Here is a 21,870-nt window from a genome sequence, read left to right as displayed (position 1 = left end):
ACATTGGCTAGCCATGTTGGGTACTTGACCTCTCTAATAAAGCCGGCTTCCAAGAGCGCCTGTACTTGCTCTTCTACTATTAGGGCTCGTTCGGGGCCGAGCTTGCGTCTTCTTTGCTGTACAGGTCGGGATCCTGGATAAACCGAGAGCTTGTGGGACATGAGCTCGGGGTCAATCCCAGGCATGTCGGAGGCCTTCCAGGCGAAGAGATCGGAATTATCTCTTAGGAGCTTAGTCAACCCTTGTTTTAAAGTTTCCCCTAGGTTGGCTCCTATGTGAGTGTTTTTCCCTTCCTCTTCACCAACCTGTATCTCCTCGATTTTTCCTCCCGGTTGTGGTCGTAGCTCTTCTTTGGCCTTTGCACCGCCGAGTTCTATTGTGTTGACTTCTTTGCCCTTTCCCCTTAGGTTTAGGCTTTCGTTGTAGTACTTCCTTGCTAGTTTTTGATCTCCCCTTACCGTTGCTATTCCTGCTGAGGTCGGGAATTTCATGCAGAGGTGAGGGGTAGATACCACTGCTCCGAGTTGATTGAGGGTAGCTCTGCCGATTAGAGCATTATAAGCTGACCCCACATCGATGACTATGAAGTCTATGCTCAGAGTTTTTGATTTTTCCCCTTTTCCAAAAGTAGTGTGAAGGGGTAAAAATCCTAGTGGTTTTATTGGCGTGTCCCCTAATCCATATAGGGTGTCGGGGTAGGCTCTTAGTTCTTTCTCATCTAACCCTAGCTTGTCGAAAGCAGGCTTGAAGAGAATGTCCGCCGAGCTTCCTTGGTCTACTAGGGTTCTGTGGAGATGGGCATTTGCTAGGATCATAGTTATTACCACTGGATCATCGTGTCCAGGGATTATTCCTTGCCCATCTTCTTTTGTGAATGAAAAGGTGGGGAGGTCGGATGACTCTTCCCCGACCTGGTAGACTCTCTTGAGATGTCTTTTGCGAGAGGATTTGGTGAGTCCTCCTCCCGCAAATCCCTCTGAGATCATATGGATATGTCTTTCTGGGATTTGCGGTGGTGGGTCTCTTCTGTCCATATCATCTCGCTTTCTCTTTCCGTGACCGTCCGACCTCTCTATGAGATATCTATCAAGCCGACCTTCTCTAGCCAGCTTTTCTATTACATTCCTAAGGTCGTAACAGTCGTTAGTGGAGTGACCATATATTTTATGGTACTCGCAATAGTCGCTACGGCTTCCCCCTTTTTTATTTTTAATGGGTCTAGGGGGTGGCAATCTTTCAGTGTTGCAAATCTCTCTATATACATCCACTATAGAAACTTTCAGGGGAGTATAAGAGTGATATTTCCTTGGCCTTTCGAGACCGAGCTCTTCTCTTTTCTTGGTTTCCCTTTCCCTCTCTTTTGCTGAGGGAGGGAGCCCAGGTCGTCCGCTCAGGTCTCTCAGTTTGGCGTTTTCCTCCATGTTGATGTACTTTTCAGCTCTCTCTTGTACATCACTTAGAGAAACGGGGTGTCTTTTAGATATGGACTGTGAGAAGGGACCTTCTCTAAGCCCATTGACTAGCCCCATTATGACTGCCTCTGTGGGCAGGTCCTGGATCTCCAAACATGCTTTGTTGAATCTTTCCATATAGGCTCGTAAAGATTCCCCGACCTCCTGTTTTACTCCCAGGAGGCTCGGTGCATGTTTTACCTTGTCTTTTTGAATTGAGAACCTCATCAAAAACTTCCTTGAGAGGTCTTTAAAGCTTGTGATAGATCTTGGGGGAAGGCTGTCGAACCACTTCATCGCAGCTTTTGATAAGGTGGTCGGAAAAGCCTTGCATCGAGTAGCGTCGGAAGCATCAGCTAGGTACATCCGACTTTTGAAATTGCTTAGGTGATGCTTTGGATCCGTAGTTCCATCGTAGAGGTCCATATCAGGGCTTTTGAAGTTTCTCGGAACTTTTGCCCTCATTATGTCCTCGCTAAAAGGATCTTCTTCACCTAAGAGTGACTCTTCTTGGTCGTCGCGGGAGTTGTGACTCTTGAGGGAGGATTCCAGCTTTGAGAGTTTCCTTTCTAACTCTTTCCGCTGTTCCATCTCCTCTTTTAGGTACTTCTCTGTTTCCCTTTGTTTCTCCCGCTCTTGTTCTAACTGCTCCAGACGGCTGTGGACTAACCCCATTAGCTCAGTTATGTGGGATGGTCCGCCTTTTTCTAATTCTCGCTCGTCTGAGGGGTTTGCCTTCGGGTTTTTTACCCCGGAGGTGCCCTCTCTTTGCTGATCGTTAATTTCTTGGTGGAGGGTCAAGTCCGCATTGTTATTACCCGCGTCCAGATTCTCTTCTTCGGAATCTGTTTCCGCATGGACTTCTTCGTGGGATCTATCCGCCATCAATGGATGATCTCTCGGGTCCCCGGCAACGGCGCCAATGTTACGGTGGGTAACCGGAGATGGATTGGACGGATGGCGTTGACTAGCCCAAATGTGTGAAGGAAGAAGTTTCCGTCTGGGTATGCAACTCGGGAGACTCCGTCCGACTTGTGCTCACAAGTGAATGGGGGGTGGTACCTGCAAAGACACTCCGATGCCTAAGTTAGCAAGGGTGCGAGCAGGTCTAGAGAGTATTGGGCTTAGAGATACCTGAGGAGTGTCAGTGTACTTATAGTGGTGAGCCAATAACCACCGTTGGAGTAGTGCCGTATCTTTAGGATGTTAACCGTCCCATTATCTTAGGGAGGTTAAGATATGGCTTTATGAAGCGGTTAGAGAGATTTTAGGGGCGGTTACTCATTTGAATGAGTGCTTATCTGCCAGCTAATCTCATGTCCGACTTCTTCAGAGCAAGTCGTAGTGAACACCGACTTCTTGGGTGAAGGTCGGCGCTTAGAAAGGCTTAATCTATTGGATTGGGCCTTTTAGTTGGACCTGAGCCCTTAACATTGGGCCAGGGTATGAACACTATGTATTCACCAAAATATATAAATAGATGTATGTTAATTCGATTTATTATGGTGCAAAGTATATAAAGAGTATAATAAAGAATACATTTAATAATATTCCTAATGAATACAATAAACTAATAAAGAGTACATTCAATAGTAAATAAAAAAATAATAATTATAATTATTTTCCATAAATTATTAAAAATCTCATTATAAATTATAAATAATTATTTATTAATTAATTTAATCAAAATATATTTTTACTTTTTTAGTAAATAAAATATAAGTAATGAATTATTAACTAATCTTAGCAATGTATTTTTCATAAATAACACACATATAATTTATATGATTTTGTGTATACATTATATAATTATTTTTATAATGTACTTTTTATTTTATAATAATAATATTTGAAAGATAAAGAAAATCAGTTAAAATAGTTTAAATTTATTTTATTTTAACCTTTATTAATTATTATTATAATTAATAAATACTAAATAAGTTAAATTTAGTAAAATAAAAAATTTTAACTAGAAAAGTTGTTTTGATAAAGTGCAATTTTTAATGATTTGTTGAGTATTTATTAAAATAAAAAATTAAAAATTTTTATTAATAACAATTTTAGTATGTATGTCAATGAATTATAATAAAAATGACATAGTTTTGTTGTACTTATCATATGTTTAGAGTTTGAGTCTTCTTATATTTAGTAAAAAAAAAAATAATTTTGGCATGTGTCCTTAAAAATTAGAACACATAATAACTAAATTCAAAATTAATTGATATTTTTACCAAAATTAAATAACGAATAGAATAAGAATATTTTTATATAAAAATCAATCAATGATTTAGATAATATCACAGTCAATAAATTCAATGCTAACTGATTAATAAAATATAATATTTTTGGTAAATATTTTATAAATTTTAAATATTAAAGACTAAATTCTAAATCTTAGATTTTAATAGTATAAAATAAGTTATTAACTCAAAATATTAACTAATATTGATAAAAAAATTTAACCTATTTTTCATAAAAATGCTAAAAGATTAATAGAATTATAAATAATTATTTATAATTTATAATAAAATTATTTAATAATTTATAAAAAATATTTATAATAATTATTTTTTAATTTATTATTGAATGTACTCTTTATTGTATTTATTATGAGTATTATTTTATAAAATTTTTTACTTTATATAATATATGTAATATTTACAATATTTTAATTTATTGAGGTGATTTGTTCTATATTATTTTAACATGATAAAAAATATATATTTTATAAATAAAAATGTCAGTATTTTTAATTTTTATATCATATATTTATTTTAAATGTTTGTTTGGTTCTGATTATATTTTTTAATTTAAACAAAAATATATTTTTTAAATATTTTGTGTGTATGTGTTTTTTTAAAACTGTTTTTAAAAAAAAACAAGAAGCTAATCTTTTATGATAAGATGGTTACAAATGTTGTTTTTGAATAAGTACTCAGGATATAAATATACACGTGTTGGGATGCCATTCGATAGAACACGTGCCCGTTTTAACACAACTACCACATGGCATAGCGGTAATTCCGTGGAGAGAACGAGGTCAATTTCAGAAAGTCAACACCTGCAACAAATCCTTCCTTTTCAACCTTCTTCAATTTTCCTTTCACTTTCTCTCTTTCCATCACTTTCTCGTTCCTCACCTTCGGATTTTCTCATCTCGCCCGAGAAACTGATATAGACTCAGACACACAATATCCGTTTTCCCCCTTCGCAGCAGCAATAACAATGGAGGATAAGCACGCATCTGCGTTCGAATCCGCTGCCGCCGAATCCAACGGTGTCTCCTCCGCTGCCTCTCACGGCGCCGACCATGGCTGGCAGAAGGTCACCTACGCCAAGCGACAGAAGAAGAAGCCGAACAAGGCCGATGCCGCTAACGATTCGCGCGCCAATTCCAATAAGCTCGCTTCCAACGGCATGCTCTCCGGCTCCGATGGCGTTTTCAGGTCACTGGAGCTTCAGTCGGAGGACCGACGCCGGAGAATTCTTGAGGCGCGGAGGGTGGCCGAAGAAGGATTCGACGATGCTCCTGTCAGATCGAAGCAGCGGACTCGTGATTACAACGATTACGATTCCGACGATGATGACGAGACGGATCGTCACGCAGAGAACGGGAAAGCAGAGGAGGCGAAGAAGGTGAAGCAGAAGAAGCCGAAGAAGCCGAAGGTGACGGTGTCGGAGGCCGCCTCGAAGATCGACGCAGCTGATCTGGGAGCTTTTCTTGTTGATATATCGGTACGCCAATTTGAATCCCTTACGCTTTGTGCCAATTGAATGTTGCATGTTAATGATTCGTGTTAGAGTTTGATCTGTTAGATCTGGTAGCACATGCATTTGGGTTGGGTTTGATTTGACTTTGTTTTATGGTGTTATTGTTGAAACAGTCATCGTACGAGAAGCAGCAGGATATACAAATGATGCGGTTTGCAGATTATTTCGGACGTGCTTTTTCTGCTGTTAACGCTTCCCAGTTTCCATGGGTGAAGTTGTTCAGGGAGTCACCAGTGGCTAAGATTGTTGATGTGAGTTTTGCATTGTTGTTTCTTATTCTGGGGATGAAATATCATTCTTGATGTGACTCTTGCTGATTCTAAATTGTATGTGTCATTACACAACTGTGATGCTGTGTGCCCGAGTGTTTGAAGCATTGATCATTGATGTATCTTTTTCTTTCTGGCAAATATGTTTGCATAATTTTGCAACTTAACATGCAGATAGACTGTGAGAGCATTTATTTAATAATTTTTGCTAGTCTAACAGTTCATATTCTATCTTATGTTGTTCATCAGAATAGTGATTCTACTTTCTTATTTCTTCACGTGCCACTCATTAATAGCTATGCCTTTTTTTCAGGTTCCATTTTCTCACATACCTGATGCTGTTTACAAGACATCGGCAGATTGGATCAACCAACGTTCCCCTGAAGCACTTAGTTCCTTTGTGCTTTGGGCTTTAGACAGCATTCTTGCTGACTTAGCTAGCCAACAGACGGTCGCCAAGGGTTCCAAAAAGGCTGTGCAACAAGTGTCATCAAAATCTCAGGTAATTCATGCCAAATAGGCTTCTTTGTCATGCAATGCTGAATCCCCCCCCCCCCCCCCCCCCCCCTTTGTGGGTTTTTTTGGGAAAAACAGAAGTTACCTCCGTTAGAATATTAGGATGGATAGAGAAGGATCATATTGAATCCAAAACTAATAAGAAAGCCACCCACCAAACAGAAACAAAGCTAAAGCTCAAACAAATATACCGAATATTTCTCCTGGCAAACGTGTGAGTTCAAGTGAACAATCTTGCCCCTAAGCATTATTAATTAACAAAAGAAACCTTCCTTTTAGGAAGCCAAATCTTGCTTTCTATAGCCCGTTGCAATATGAGTGCTTGATTTGTGTCTGAGGGTGAGGGTGACTTTCTTACGTATGTACCTATGTGCCGTTTGATGTTTTCTATTATTTGCGGTAAGTTAGCAGATTTCATATGATAACCTCTTTTCTAAGTTTTTAAGTGGCTTGGATTTGTATATCCTTTCGAGAGGCCAGTGGATAGGGCTCAATATTGCTGAATTTTAATTTCATTTTTATGTATGATGTCTCAATTTTCTATGGGGATCTTCTTTGACCTTGGCATATGCAAGTACAAACATCAACATGCATTTGTACATTTTTTCAGGATGTTAAACAAAAGAGAGAGAAAAGGGGGGGGGGGGGGGTTGTTATAAAGAGATTTAGATTTCGTGGTTCTAATATGGACACGATTTATAATTATCTTGTTGGCCTGCGGTTTAAGGGGCATTCGATAGTGTAGGGGCCTAGGATGTCAAATGACCATGTTCTTCAGTTGCCATTCACATATTTCCACGTTCCAAGAGTTGGAAAAATAAGCTATCTTGTGCCTTTTAAACTATCCAGTGGATATGATTTCTGTTCTAGATTTTGAAAGCATTTGAAAATGAAGGTGAAAATGATAACGAATACTTCCATCTGAATCTACCATATGTTAAATTTGAATTAAAATGTTGCTTTGTACATTGCAGTTCTGATTTCTTTGCTCTGGCATCATCATTTTTCTTGATTTTATTTTGCCCTGTTTCTTTTACTTGACAGATTATTTATTTATGTTTTTAAAGATTATTATGTTCGAACTTTCTATTTATGTGTGGCTTTCCAAATGCCAACATGTTCTCTTTTCTCCCCAATCTATCATATGCACATTGACATTGAATTTACATGACCTTCAGGTTGCAATATTTGCTGTTTTGGCAATGGTATTGCGTCGGAAGCCTGATGTTCTTATTGCTGTGTTGCCATCATTGAGGGACAATACCAAGTATCAAGGGCAAGATAAGCTTCCAGTGATTGTATGGATGATAACTCAGGTAAGAGAAGATGCAGTCAACTTCCATACATCCCAAAATAACTTCTGTTTAAACTTTTCAAAAGGAGAAATTTATCTTTCCCTTTTATTTTGCTAATGCTTCATATTTAAACATTTCTTTTAGGCTTCAGTAGGAGATCTGTCAGTAGGGTTGTTTGCTTGGTCACGGAATCTCCTACCTATAGTGACTAGCAAAAGTGGAAACCCACAATCTAGGGATTTGGTTTTGCAGCTGGTTGAGAAGTATGTACTTTTTTTAAAAAAAAAAAATTGAAATATTTTCTCAACGTTGGTTTAATTGCTAATTTTATTTATTTATTTGTTTATCTTTTATGTGATTTGCTGGCAGAATTTTATCAACCCCTAAAGCACGGCCTGTTTTAGTAAATGGTGCTGTAAGGAAAGGGGAACGCCTAATTCCTCCACCTGCTTTTGAAATTTTGCTCCGGGTTACTTTCCCTACATCTTCAGCTAGAGTAAAGGTAAATGTTATGCTGGCTTGTCTATTTCTGTCTTTAAATGTATCATAAATCTAAAACACTCTATATTCTACTTTTATCTAGGCTACTGAAAGATTTGAGGTCATATATCCCACTCTGAAAGAGGTTGCTCTCGGTGGTTCCCCGGGAAGTAAATCAATGAAGCAAGTTGGACAGCAGATGTTCAATTTCGCTATCAAAGCAGCAGGAGAAAGTATGGAAAAGCCTGATTTTATGTTTTCACATGTGTACTTTTCTTATTTAGATGAAATAATTATTTTTGAGGATATTTTGAAGATTAGATGTATTTTTCAGATAATCCTGAGTTGTCCAAAGAAGCAGCTGGTATCTGTATTTGGTGTTTCAGCCAGAGCGCTGAGTGCTACAAGCAATGGGTGAGCTATTTTATTTATTAGTGTTCGTGTTGGTTTATGTAAAAGTTGTGTTCTCTTTAAAAATATTTTTAACTTCCATTCATTGATTCAACATATTCAATTTACTTATTTTGTCTTAATTTTTTATTTACATGGCCAGGAACGAGTTTATCAGGACAACATTGAAGCAAGCGTTGCAGTTCTGAAGAAGCTTTCTGATGATTGGAAGGAGCAATCAGCAAAATTGTCTCCTTATGAGGCACTAAGGGATACACTGAAGGGTTTTAAAATAAAGGTAGTTTCTTGCTCATCATTGAATTGTGTGTATTGTAGTGAAGTAGTGGAATATCTGACTTTGGTATATAATGGATTAAACTATTTTTGGCTACAGAATGAGCAAGTATTGACTACTGGGACAGATTCTCGCCAAGCACTCTTCAAGGATGCAGATAAATATTGTAAGATAATATTAGGAAGAGTTACCCGAAGCCATGGCTGCACAGCATGTTTGACCGTTACAGTCATTGCTCTGGCTGTGGGATTTGTGTTCTTGTCCCCCAACTTGGAGTCTTGGGATGTTCAGAAGCTCTCTGCAGTTTTCAACCCTCAGCACTGAGCGCTCTGAAAATATTATGCATTGCTGGCAATTGGTTGCTCGCACCCACGCAGGAAATTTCTTTCCATCCCAATCCCGTTGACAAAATGGGTACAGTAGACCAATTGCCTCATAATAAAGGGCATAATGCGGAGGTTGTACACTTGGTTCAGATACTTTTCGGCAGATACAGAATAGTTGCGGTCGACACTGCTTTGAGCTTTACTTTGGTTTGACCATTTTATAATTTATTTCATGTTGTTTTGGTTGAGTTCCCAAATTTTAGTTATTTTAATGCCTTACATTAACCATGCGGCAAAATGCCATAGGTAATTACAGTGTATTCTGAAGTGAGTTTAGTTGAATCAAATCTGGGCACACTTTTGATCGGGAAAAAGAAAAAAAGAAAAGAGATGGGCACACAACATTTTCCCTACATTTCACTGTTGTCCATTTATCAGGGTTCTTCCCTCATCTCCCTTATGTTTTTCTTTTTCTTCGATTTCTATTATATATTTTTCCTTCCAATGAACAACGTTCCCGTGCAGCTTATAGAAGAATCCGGTCGATACAGAATACAAACATATGATTGCTTTGCTTCAAGCTCGCTACTTTAGTATTTCCAAAATTTGGCATGATGTTGCTAAATTTGGCGTTGCATAATCAATATAATAATTGCTAATACAACAATTCAATTGCTGAACTGATTATGGTTGGCTATTTTATACGGTTAATCATTACAAGTTTATGTTTGTCATATGTATCAATGATCAATCTTGCTAAGTTACTGATAGAAAGTGGTTGATGTATTTCTGCTGTTTCAACTGCGTTTAACAATACTTGAATGAATAGTACTAATCTTAGAAACAGTTTATCGGAGTTGAGATTGGTCTTAAGTTTTACCTATTAATTTCTTGCAATTGAATACTCAACGCATTCTGTAAGCAGAAGCAGGAGGTGTATATTTCTACATTCACAACAATGCAGTTGGGGAGAAGTATACTTTAGTCTCGGAATTACAATCACAAGTGATGTGCTGTATTGTGATCTTAAATTCACGGATAATCATAATCTTCAGGTTCGGCAAATGGATACTTAGAGTATGAATTTCTAATTTTTGAAGGATCTTCGGGTACAGACCAAGGGAACTTCAAGGATGGATCCCTGGGGAACTTCCTGAAGTTGAGAAATGGTGCCCACAGAATAATCCTACAACACAATAAATAAATAAAAACAAGCATTGTGGCAATTGTTTAGTTTGGTTTGAGACTTGAGAGTAAGAGGGTCTTACGCTGGGAAGAAAATGAAGACAAACATGAACTGGAGATACATCTCCCCAAGCTTTCTTCTGTACCACCTTATCCTAAGCCAGTTCATGATTATTGGCTGCAATTCATTCACCATGTTTCAGTTGGATGAACACCAAACAGCACAGAACAGTATAGGAAACAACCTACCGGTGCGACGAGGAAGTAGAAAAAGAAAACAATGCCGGCTTGTGTTAAAATCCAGGTGAGTTCTACTGGGTGATTATTCTCTCCGGTTACTGCTAATGCTGGCTGCTCCGCCTGTTCAAGTAGCCACACTCAACTCTCTGTCTAAAAACAACACAACAAACTCAATTTCTATGTATATAAGAATCTCACCAAGGCCAAGAGTGCTGCTCCTATGTGCAGTGCCACACCTTGTTTCTCCATGCTGAAATAGTCATGTTTGCCGCTGCATGTCATCTACAATTGGATTCAAGTCAGATAAGATTCTTTAAAAGGATCTTACAAATTAAACTACTGGCTGGGGAGAAGATGTACATGTAGTGATTGGGAAGAGGTGGTCTTGTGAGATGGCTGTTGGTGTTTGGAAGCAATGAAGAGAGAGGAAGTGCCACGTGGTGGAGTGGGGAGTGGAGGCAGAGCTTTAGGAAGATGAAGATGGAGATGGAAGTTGAGTGAGGAGCTCATGTTCTGTAAATTGCTGTTTTCCTTATCCTTTGATATTGCTTAGTTGATGAGTTCCATGGACTATGAGCAAGAAGGCAAGTGTGGCAAAATAGATGACAAAATCAAACGGCGGATTGAATAGATTACGCCTTTATTGAGACTCATCTGCCACCACTCCTTCTTTTTCTTGTCCTTTCAGCTTGTAAAATTCGTTTCTTATTATTATTATTATTATTATTATTATTTATTTATTTATTTATTTATCTCGTGATGTTTGTGATTGCGTAGTTAGCCCAACCAACACCGTTCCTTCGTCTTTACTAATATAGTCTCACTTTCACACCAAATCATTGCTCTTGATTCTAATAGCATCAACCAATTAGTTGGGTTAAAATTTTATGCAAGTGAACTCATAATTTAAGAGTCGACACTTCTTTCAATTTTTTCAAAAGACAATGCTATTCAAGACAAAAATTAGACAATTTGAACTTTGATTATGTCTGTCATGAGACAACCTGACCCCTCAGAAAAACTTACCATGGATGGTTAGTGAAATTTGTTTAGATAGTACATTATTGCAATGACAATAATGTTAAGTATTAGCTTAGAGGAGGATTAATATTAATTAGGATCAATTTGTCTCTCAAAAAGGTTAGGATTGATTAGAAATATTTTATGAGCAATGCTAGGGGGCCAGCAATTTTTGTGATTGTTAGCTATCAACTAGCCATCAATGATGATTTGATGGTGTGAGATTGGTGTGAGATTTTATCCAATGGCTCACCTTCCTCTGCTGGTTACATGTTGGCCAAAATTCAATAAAACTGCTGGTCCCTAGACTTTTCCATATTTTAGTTCCTCATCATCCCACACTTATATGATCCTCACCCTTATAATTGTCACAATTTTAAGCTCCGCAGTCTCTCTGTTTTTTTTTTTTTTTTGAGACTATTCATTTAAAAACAAAAAAAAATTAATCAGTTAAAAAAATTAACCATATTTGTTTGGGTTATGATTTTACAAAAACAAAACACCATAATACTTTGATACCTAAATAAGTAACATTCAAACCCGTTTACACTTTTGAATTCCAAATTTTAGAAGCCATCTTTTCTGTTTAGATTTTTGGTTAACAAGTAACAATCTCTCAGAGAGGTTGAAAGAGATAAAGGAGAGCTTGATTCAATGGTGAGGGAGAGGTGACAACAAACATTGGAATTGTGGCAGCTGTGAAAGTTTGGATAAGGATAAAGGAAGATAAATACTATTCCTAACATCTATCAAAGGTAAATTTGATCCTTTATTAATTTTAACCCTCTTCTACATAACACTTAACGTTCATGCATGATTATCATAATGTCATCACAATAACGTGCCGTTTTTCTATTAATTTATGATGAATTTTATGAAGAGATCCCGTAGTCTCATAATAAATAACATTAGAGTTGAATTATCTCTTGTTTTTCTATAATTTAATTTATTATTAATATTTTGTATTTTATTTATTTGAGATGATAGTTTGTGAACTTTTTTTTTTGGATCAAGATCCTCTAAAGTGAGAAAATTAGTAAATAAGTAAAGTAAGAAGTTAATCATTCTTAAATTAAAATAGTAAGACACACATTGCATGGAATTTACAAAATTAATAGTGAATAACTCTTCAATTTATCACTTTACCAATTTACTCATTTTAAAAGATCTATTTTTTTTAAAATATTTATGGTTAAAAAAAGAAATCAAAAGATTTCTCAAGTTGTTTTTCATGAGTTGCATAGAAAAAAAATTACAATCAAATACAAAAATTTTATACTCAAGTGAAAGTTACTAAACAAAAAAATTAGTTATTTTAAAATAAATATTTTAATTATTATATTAATATATGATTAAATTTTTGTGTAAAATATAATTATAGTATACATTAAAGTATTGAATGTTTGAATTCATTATATGTATATTTTTCTTTTTGGGTGAAAATAAACTTGTTAGCTAATACTTAATAATTTAATGTAGAGTTAACTACTAATTTAATAACAAAAGATTCATAATAAGGTATTTGAAAAATGTTATTGATAAAATGGTTTTGAATAATTTTAAAATGCGATAAAAAATTAATAAATATTATATTTTTTATAAGTAACAAAAAACTTTCATATTTAGCAAATAGATTATCTAATCTAAATTTTATATCAATATTAAAATAAATATTTAAAAAATATATAAAAAATTTAGAGTAAAATTTAATCTTTAAAATTTTTTAATTATAAAAAAATTTAGACTAAAAAAATTTTAAAAAAATTATCTGATGAAAAATTATAAAATTTTAAGAATAAAAATATTTTATTTTTATAATGATGCTTAAAAAAATTATATTAAAATATTATTTTTATCATATATTTAATATCTAATTTTTTCATATTTTTAATTTTTTTTAAAATTTATTTATCGTTAATATCTTTCAAATTTATTTCTGGGAGCAGCATAAATTTTGGAATAACATTTTCACCCTTTACTTTCAAGTAACCAATTTCATCAAAATAATACTACAAGGACTTTTATTTTATACTTTCAAAAAAGAATGTTACCGGAAATATATTATATAAAATATATAAAATAATAAAATAAACAGATGATGACGCACAGCGAAGGGAGGGGCCGTCAAAAGCCAAGGTTGTCGGAATACCCAATTCGATTCTTTCTTCAATCCTTCGCATAGTCGCAGCAGTTCGAAGAAAATTTCAATATTCTTCGATCAAAGTCCCTCACTTTCTCTCTCTTCATTGCCCTCTGATCAATACCCATCACACACGCAAGATCCTAGAGAGAGAAAAATCTAGCAAGAGAGAGAGAGAGAGAGAGAGAGAGAGAGATAGATCATCGCTTGAACTCAAAAAATGGGTACGCTTCAGTCTTGGAGAAGAGCCTATGGTGCCCTCAAAGATTCTACCAAAGTGGGTCTCGCCCATGTCAACAGCGATTACGCGGTACTCTCTTTAATTGGGTCTTTTTATTTCCCTAAAAATTTTATTTTTATTTTCTCCTCTTTCTTCCGTTATCTAAAGATAGGTGTTTGGATGCCAAGAAAATCCCCTCTCCTCGATTCGCTTCTATTTTCTTTCATTTTTTTATTTATTTAATTGTGTTTTCTTTGATGGGTTTCTTCTCTCATCTTGGGCGGGTTGATTGGTTTTGCTATTGTTAGGATTTGGACGTTGCGATAGTCAAAGCCACGAACCATGTTGAGTGCCCTCCTAAAGAGAGACATCTCAGAAGTGAGTGATTTTGTAGATTTGCGTGATCTCTATAGATCCAAATCGATCTTTATATTGAGGGTTTCAATTTTGCAATGGGAGAATCGTAAAATTTGCATTCTTTCTTGGGTTTTGTTTGCAGAGATTCTTTTTGCCACTGCTGCTGTTCGACCCAGGGCTGATGTTGCATACTGCATTCATGCACTCTCCCGTCGACTGGCCAAGACTCGAAATTGGACGGTATTACATTTGATTGGAAATTGCATTTAATACTCAGTTTGTGTGATGATCAATTGAGATTAATGGAACTTGCAGTTATGATGTTGTTTGAGTATTCAATAGTCAATAATTTGTATTGTGTTCATTTCTTAGACATGTACTTTGTCCCTTTTCTTTCTTGATGGGGCTGGTGTTTAGTTTGTGGATTGTTTGGGAGGAATAGGATTCTGTGCATTCTGTACTTTTTTATTTGTCTCATTTATGGGACCGAATCATCTTTCCTGCTTGTTAAACACAATGCAATACTTGTAATTTCTCAAGGTGCTTCAACTATTGATATTTCAACTGAGTATTTTGTATTATTCTTGATTCTTCTGTTTTTCCAGAATTTAGACCTTGCCCTATGTGATTCCAGTAACTGTTGATCTTCTTCTACCTGTAATTTGGCATTTGTTACTAGCTCAAGTGCATAACTCTGTTTATTTAGGTCATAATTGTTTAATATTTAGATATAGATATGCATATTTCTGTTCATTTTGTCTTGTTCACAGGTGGCATTGAAAACGCTGATCGTCATCCATCGGTTATTGAGGGAGGGCGATCCAACTTTTAGAGAAGAACTTCTGAATTTCTCACAGAGAGGACGCATTCTACAGCTTTCTAATTTTAAGGATGATTCTAGCCCAATTGGTAACCTTTACCTTATCATTTTTTATGTATTTTATTTGGTTTGCGGTCATTTGGGTTCTAGTTAGAGGTTTCAACAGAATGTTATGAAATTTAATGATTTTTTCACCTATAATTAAATTGAATTTCATACTTTATTTTTCCTATGTGATTTTATTTGCATTCAGCATGGGATTGCTCTGCCTGGGTTCGTACATATGCATTATTTTTGGAAGAAAGACTCGAATGTTTTAGGATTCTGAAGTATGATATTGAAGCTGAGCGGCTACCCAAGCCTGCTCCAGGGCAGGAGAAGGTAATTTCATTCATCTCTCCCTTGTGATTGCTGCTAAATTTCAAGTATGTAGTATCTATGACATTGTTTTATGTCGTTTAGTAGTGTTCGTCTGAAAATAAATACCAGTCTGATGCTATTTACTGCTACCAAACTCGTATCTAATTACGAGTGAAAAGCTTGCTATGTTTCAAATATGTTTATGCGTTTATACTGGTGGTGAAGGTCATTAGTAGTATTTCAGATGCTTCCCGAAATTGGCCTTCCCTTCAATCCAACAAGAAATTTCTTTTAGTTCCCATGTCTGATGACAGCTTGTTTACCAGGGATACATTGGCTTTTGATATTTTATGGGACAGTAATAAGGGTTTAGGTGATCCTTCACCAATAGTGTGGACCTTTTAAGTTCTTTACTTCTTTTTGCTCGATAATTAGACCCTTTTTTCAGCTTCAAACTCAGTCATACTAATTCTTCTATCCACGAGAGGCTTGTCCTAGGAAAACCTATTTGGGAGTTCAAAATTCTCAGGAAGCTCAATCTTTTTGTTTGGGTATATGTAACAATGAAACTAGAAGAGCTGGGGTAGGAATGAATTAGTGTGAAATCAACCCTTCACCAGTTATGGAATTATACTGGAAATGCAGGAAATTATAGAACAGAAAAATGCTATGGTAGTGTTAGGGTGACTACCATTCTCGCTTCAATTCTCTCTTTATTCCTACCCTCTCATTATCCCTTTTCCCTTATATAACAGAATCTCTCTTCCCTAACAGAATCAACCTAGGATCACACACCCATCCACTAAATCTGCCATGTGGCTAATTAGTTACAGAAGTGATTCTCCACCATTTACTTTTTTCCCTCTCCTATTCTTGCTACTGTAAAGGAGGAATTCCCTTGGCTCCTGTTGCTGCCTCAATAGAATCTCCTTTTTTGCTCCCACCTTTGTGAGGGTACGTAACAGTATATTGAAGTAATTAATTGGATTAATGCAAATGGCACAATGCTATTTCGTAGATCTCACATAGTTTTTCTTCTGTCATGTGCAATGTATGCTGATGTATTCAGAAACACTTATTTTTCTATTGCTGATTGATATTGTAGAAGTCTACATAATGGCTGTTTGTGGATGTATTTGTTTTTTCTGTTTGTAGTTATGGTAATGTATTTTGTTAGACTTGCTACTAGTTAAGTATTTGCTCCTTTTAAGAATAATTTTGTTGTACAATGTTCAATTCTTAAGTCTTCAATTATCATTTATGTTTATTCGTTTTCAAGCAGGGGTACAGCAAGACCAGGGATTTAGATAGTGAGGAGCTCTTGGAGCAGTTGCCTGCTCTGCAGCAGCTGCTATATAGACTTGTTGGTTGCCGGGTAATGTTTTGTAACATTTCGATATCTATTATCTTTTTGTATCATAGTCATAGAAACTGATTGTATGCTGATCTTTATATTTACAGCCAGAAGGAGCAGCTGTTAGCAATTATGTGATACAATATGCTTTGGCTCTGGTATGTCTTGATATATAATTTTGGAAAGTATGCATGTATACAATTTTGGGAAACCTGTGACTGAGCGCTGAGGATTTTCAGGGTTTACATTTTCACTTGTATTTCTATTTATGCCAACTATAGAAAAAGGAAATATTAACTATCGGGCTTAGAAATATAAAAGTAAATTTTAAATATCTGCGCCCATTTACTAATGTTTCTTTTATTCAAAGTGAGACTGGTATCCTCCATAGTGTGCATCCATCACATCCTCTTGGTTAGTGAGGGCTAATGACACTAGGCTCTTTTTTTTGTTATTCCTCTAGTTGGTATTGAAGGAATGTATATAATTATTTGATTTTGAAATTGACCTGGTTCTGTGGCTCATTCTAGGTACTGAAAGAGAGCTTTAAGATTTATTGTGCTATTAATGATGGCATTATCAATCTTGTTGATAAGGTAAATTTAGCATAATTTCTCTATATAATGTTATGAAGTTCAGTAAAATGTGTTTTATAATGGGAAGTGAAGCGGTATTTTGTTTTTGCAGTTTTTTGAGATGCCCAGGCATGAAGCCATTAAAGCTCTTGAAGCGTATAAACGTGCCGGTCAGCAGGTGATGATTTGTATAGAGTTTTGCTAACCTCAACACATCTATTTTAATTTCATGATGCATGTATTTAAAAAATAGCTCAACTTTTGCAGGCAGCAAGTCTCTCTGATTTCTATGAAGTTTGCAAAGGGTTGGAACTTGCCAGGAATTTTCAGTTTCCTGTTTTAAGAGAGGTTTGTCTTTGCAAATGTGTCAATTTCATGCTTCAATTTAGCGTTGTTACTTTTTATTATTGGTCTTCCTGTTCCATTTTTATCATGGGGCTGCCAATTTCCAATTGTTTTGATTGTTGTTTTCAGCCTCCACAATCTTTTCTCACAACCATGGAAGAGTATATTAGGGAGGCACCGCGAGTAGTGACAGTTCCAAATGAGCCATTGGTTAGTATGTTTATTGTGTGCCCAGTTGGCATCATAGCTTATTTTATGTCATTTTGTTTCTCTATACCCTGGCTAGATATCCCGAAATCCTCAAACATTAACTTCTTTCTTCTGTGTTGACAGCTTCAGTTGACTTACAGAGCCGAAGATGCTCCTGAAATTGAAGACACTCAAGTACACGTTGAAGAACAGGAGCCATCAGTTCCTGTTGACAACGATGTTGCCTCCAATTCTGAGTCTGCACCTCCTCCTGCTTCTCTGCCACCGCAGCAGAACAATTTTGAAACTGGAGACTTACTGGTACATTTTCAGATACAAAATAAACTCAGTTGTCTTGCCTGAACTTTACTTATTTGTGCCCCAATTGCAGGGATTGAATGACACCACACCTGATGCATCATCACTAGAGGAAAGAAATGCCCTTGCCCTAGCCATAGTCCCCACCGAGAATGGTGAGCTTTTTTTTTTGGTGGTGCTTTTTTTTTGTTTTCTTCGCAAACTATGATGCTCGTCAAGCTTTTGTGAAATGTTTCTGCTCATCTATGATGCTCATCTTTTTTGTGCAAGTAGGCACTACTGCTTTTAACCCAGGTGCTACTCAAACGCAACCAAAAGATTTTGATCCAACTGGATGGGAGCTTGCTCTGGTTACCACTCCAAGTACCGATATTTCTTCAGTCAATGATAGACAACTGGTAGGACCTTCCTTTGATCACTCTGGGTTGTTACCAGTTATAAATTGATACTAATATTAGTGTAAAATCAATGTAAAGTTATGTAAGTGATTGGTCCTTCTAGCAGATATGTTTATCTTTAATTTTATTTTGTGTTTCAGGCTGGTGGATTGGACTCTCTTACTCTTAACAGCTTATACGACGAAGCAGCGTACAGATCTGCACAGCAACCAGTATATGGAGCACCTGTCCCGAATCCATTTGAAGTGAATGATCCATTCGCCTTGTCAAGCAGCATCCCCCCGCCAACCAATGTCCAAATGGCATCAATGGGGCAGCAACAAGTGAATCCATTTGGTCCTTACCAACAACCCTTTCAGCCGCAGCCACCACAGCAGCAGCAGCAGCATATGCTGATGAACCCAGCAAATCCCTTTGGAGATGGTGGCTATGGGGCTTTCCCTGCACATCCTGTTTCTCACCCGCAGAACAATCCATTTGGAAGCACTGGCTTGTTGTAAGGGAATGAATGCCTTTTTGGAGATGCATGCATGCTTGTATTTAATCAAAACCAAGATGGAATTTTCTACATTTTAGGGTTGTGGAAATTGTAAAATGATCAACTACTACTTTCTTCTTTCTTTGTTGCTAGATAGGTTGTTTCTTGATTGGGATGCTTGCCTTATAAAATCCAAGACTAGACACAAAATGTAATAATCATTTTATTATATAAAGAATTGTGGATTGCTTTCTTTGGATATTCTCCACTCATTTTCTTGAAGACATAGGCATACATGTTCATATATGATACCTTTTTATTGTTTGGTTTTATGGATAGAGTAATGTTACACATTCAAGTTTTTTTATGAATCAAGTCTAATCAAATTAAACAATAAGACTTGAAATGATGTTAGTCATAATTGATCTTTATGTTAGATTAACTTGGTTAATAAAAAGACTTAAATGTATAGGATTACTTTTATGGATAATAAACAGTTGTGGGGATCCATTTACAGCAAAAAAGGAAATTTACTCGATTTTTATTTTTCACCAGATCAATAGCTTATTTACATTGTTTTAAAGACCCATAAAGTTAGATATGTCTCAATTAATTACTTGGGTAGAATACACACGTGTTACAGCTAGAGAAACAGAGTATTGTTTAGCAAAGAAGTAATTGATAGCACAAGAGATCATATGAGTATCTACTATCCACTATCAAAGTGTTAGATTTGCATTCATGACATTGTTACGTGTGCCTATGCATGTGTGTATTTTTGGATGGTAATGTATCAAAGAGTTTTTTGAAAGAGAGAGTGAGAGGGTATCTATAACAAAGTGAAAGCATAGTAAAGAAGAGGGTGAATAAGGTGAATAGATATGTCCATGTCCCACATATCCAACACTTTTGAAGTCATCATCATTACTACCACATCTCTTTCAATTTATCTAAGCGGCCTTCTCCAGGAATTTTAATTTACTTAAAGGAATTATTCATCAAATTATATTCTCAATATAAAATTTAACTTTCAGAAAATTCTGTTGCCAAAAGTTAAAATTTTTTATTCTTATTAAAATATTATTCTATTCTCAATTATTATATTAAATATCAAAGAGATTTTTCTTTTATTGATAATGATAGTATTTTTGAAAATAAGAATATATTTCCAAGAATATATACAATGAACAAACATATTTATAACTTATTTTTGAGAATATTAAAAATAATCTTTAATTATTTAGAGTAATAAAAAACAAGTTTTTTTAATAATACTTAGGTATAATATTTCTAAGCATAATATTTTTAAAAATATAATTTTTAAAGTACATTTTTAGCCTTAAAATAATATGTTAAGTAGTACCATTTCTCATTTTTGTGTTGGGTGAGCTCTCTATGTTTATTTGTTTAATCTCTTCTATTTTCTTGCTTAAGGAACAATGAGTGGTATCCTATTATCAGCCAACCATTCTATGATTCTTACTTTCTTTAATTTCTCTATTATGTATTTCTTTTTATTTTTTGGTTTTGGTTTTATATTAAAACAGAATCCTAAGTTGTAAAACAACAGAAAAGAAAAAGGCAGCGTTCCAACCTGCCTTTACTTCCTAAAAGATTTCAGAAAAAATAAATATTCACAACTTAGAATACAATATTCCAAAAACCTATGTTTATTGATTTGCTTTTTGTGACTGCTATTTTTACTTATATATATTTTTGTATATATAGATATACCCTTATAGAATTAGAGGGCCCCTAAAAGGTACATGATGAATTTGAATTATACATCAATGTTATATAGTGCAATATTGTATATTATTGATATTAACCATGCATTTTCATTGGTTGTTGCTTTGCTAGTAATTTAAAATTGAGTTTATTTTTTGAAATGAAGTAATAGGTTTAAGATTATTTTTGTGGCAGTTCCATTTCTGCCACCAAACAACAACTCAAGTTATAGGCTGTTTTTAAATTCAGGCAATTTTTCTTTTGGTCCCATCTGTGTGAACTGTCCTTCAAATCCCTGCTGATTGCTGTTTATTAAAAGGATTAGGGAATAAAATGGTGTCGGATTTCATTTGTAGCCATAGGAATCTAAGTTCTCTTCATTCTCCAAACCATAATCTTGTATAGATTTTGAAGACAGAAAGGTTAAAATTATATCAAATCAAATAAAAATACAAGAATTGAAGATGTCTCCATCGATCAGTAGATGTCCTTTCACCCCTTTGATATGCTTTATAGACATGATGTCAGTATCATGCAAATCCATCTGTATTTGTTGTATACAATATAGTTAGTTTTTATGCAACTTAAAACATTCATATCTAATCATTAGTTGTTGCATAGGCAAAATTAATTCTCTTTTAAATTCACTATCTTAAAGATAAAATAAAATAAAAAACTTATTGAAGGTGCATACTAGCAGATAAATGCAGGCCATCTTTCAGTAACCAAATTTTTATAGGCTCTTTGTCCATACATTAACATGTTGGGAGTAGTATAACTTTGAAGAATCTTTCTCTTTCTTTTTTTTTTTTTTAAAAAAAGAAAGAGTTTAACCCGCTCAATCTCAAAGTGGAATATACAAAGACACAGATAAAATAATAAAAAAAACAAAACAATGTTATTTTCGGCATAACCATCAACAAATGAGTTATTTAATATTTATCACACTATTCCATAGCACATAAAAACCATCGGGCCGCACAATTTACAATCCATATTGTTTTGCTCTGAAATACGACGTCATTCTTTTGTAATCAAATATTTTATATAACTGAAAAGAACCCAACTGACTAATATTTGTGAAGCTCTTTTCTCGTGCATGGATCTCTAACTCTCAAAGTGGTGATATTTTAAGGTACCGAGAGCAATCCACATTTGTCTAACTGTGATTCATGTACACCACACTTGCCAAGAATACTTACAAGTAATAAATAATTGTTGTACATTTTTAACATCCTTCTTATACAACACGCACAAATTATCATTCTGTTATAGGATTTCCAACCTACTTAGCCGATTCTTTGTATTGACCCGGCCTACAAATATAAACCAAGTGAACAACTCAACTCG

General features: G+C 35.2%; 3 protein-coding genes across 3 annotated transcripts; 2 read left to right on the top strand and 1 right to left on the bottom strand.

Moving 5' to 3' along the window:
- Positions 1–4,496: 4,496 nt before the first annotated feature.
- On the top strand, positions 4,497–9,206 carry LOC130968228 (uncharacterized). The gene is made up of 10 exons (XM_057893395.1): positions 4,497–5,186; positions 5,336–5,473; positions 5,805–5,993; positions 7,186–7,323; positions 7,447–7,565; positions 7,672–7,804; positions 7,886–8,015; positions 8,117–8,196; positions 8,336–8,470; positions 8,567–9,206. The coding sequence occupies exons 1-10, from the start codon at positions 4,677–4,679 to the stop codon at positions 8,789–8,791; spliced, it is 1,797 nt and encodes a 598-aa protein (XP_057749378.1). The 5' UTR covers positions 4,497–4,676; the 3' UTR covers positions 8,792–9,206.
- Positions 9,207–9,706: 500 nt separating this feature from the next.
- Positions 9,707–10,861, bottom strand: LOC130968229 (NAD(P)H-quinone oxidoreductase subunit L, chloroplastic). Its single transcript, XM_057893396.1, has 5 exons — positions 10,579–10,861; positions 10,417–10,500; positions 10,228–10,338; positions 10,062–10,156; positions 9,707–9,979 (listed from the first exon to the last, which is right to left on the bottom strand). The coding sequence occupies exons 1-5, from the start codon at positions 10,726–10,728 to the stop codon at positions 9,826–9,828; spliced, it is 594 nt and encodes a 197-aa protein (XP_057749379.1). The 5' UTR covers positions 10,729–10,861; the 3' UTR covers positions 9,707–9,825.
- A 2,476-nt stretch (positions 10,862–13,337) lies between these two features.
- On the top strand, positions 13,338–19,051 carry LOC130968607 (putative clathrin assembly protein At2g01600). The gene is made up of 15 exons (XM_057893964.1): positions 13,338–13,688; positions 13,907–13,976; positions 14,098–14,195; positions 14,726–14,864; positions 15,029–15,156; positions 16,418–16,510; positions 16,597–16,647; positions 17,020–17,085; positions 17,177–17,242; positions 17,332–17,412; positions 17,539–17,619; positions 17,743–17,919; positions 17,990–18,071; positions 18,190–18,314; positions 18,455–19,051. Exons 1-15 carry the CDS (start codon positions 13,599–13,601, stop codon positions 18,812–18,814), a joined length of 1,707 nt encoding a protein of 568 aa, XP_057749947.1. The 5' UTR covers positions 13,338–13,598; the 3' UTR covers positions 18,815–19,051.
- The last annotated feature ends 2,819 nt before the right edge of the window (positions 19,052–21,870 follow it).

The sequence above is a fragment of the Arachis stenosperma genome, chromosome 3 (assembly GCF_014773155.1).
Source record: "Arachis stenosperma cultivar V10309 chromosome 3, arast.V10309.gnm1.PFL2, whole genome shotgun sequence".
Taxonomy (NCBI): Eukaryota; Viridiplantae; Streptophyta; class Magnoliopsida; order Fabales; family Fabaceae; genus Arachis; species Arachis stenosperma.
Note: the sequence above shows the minus strand (reverse complement) of the source record. Positions and strands in the feature narration are given on the sequence as shown.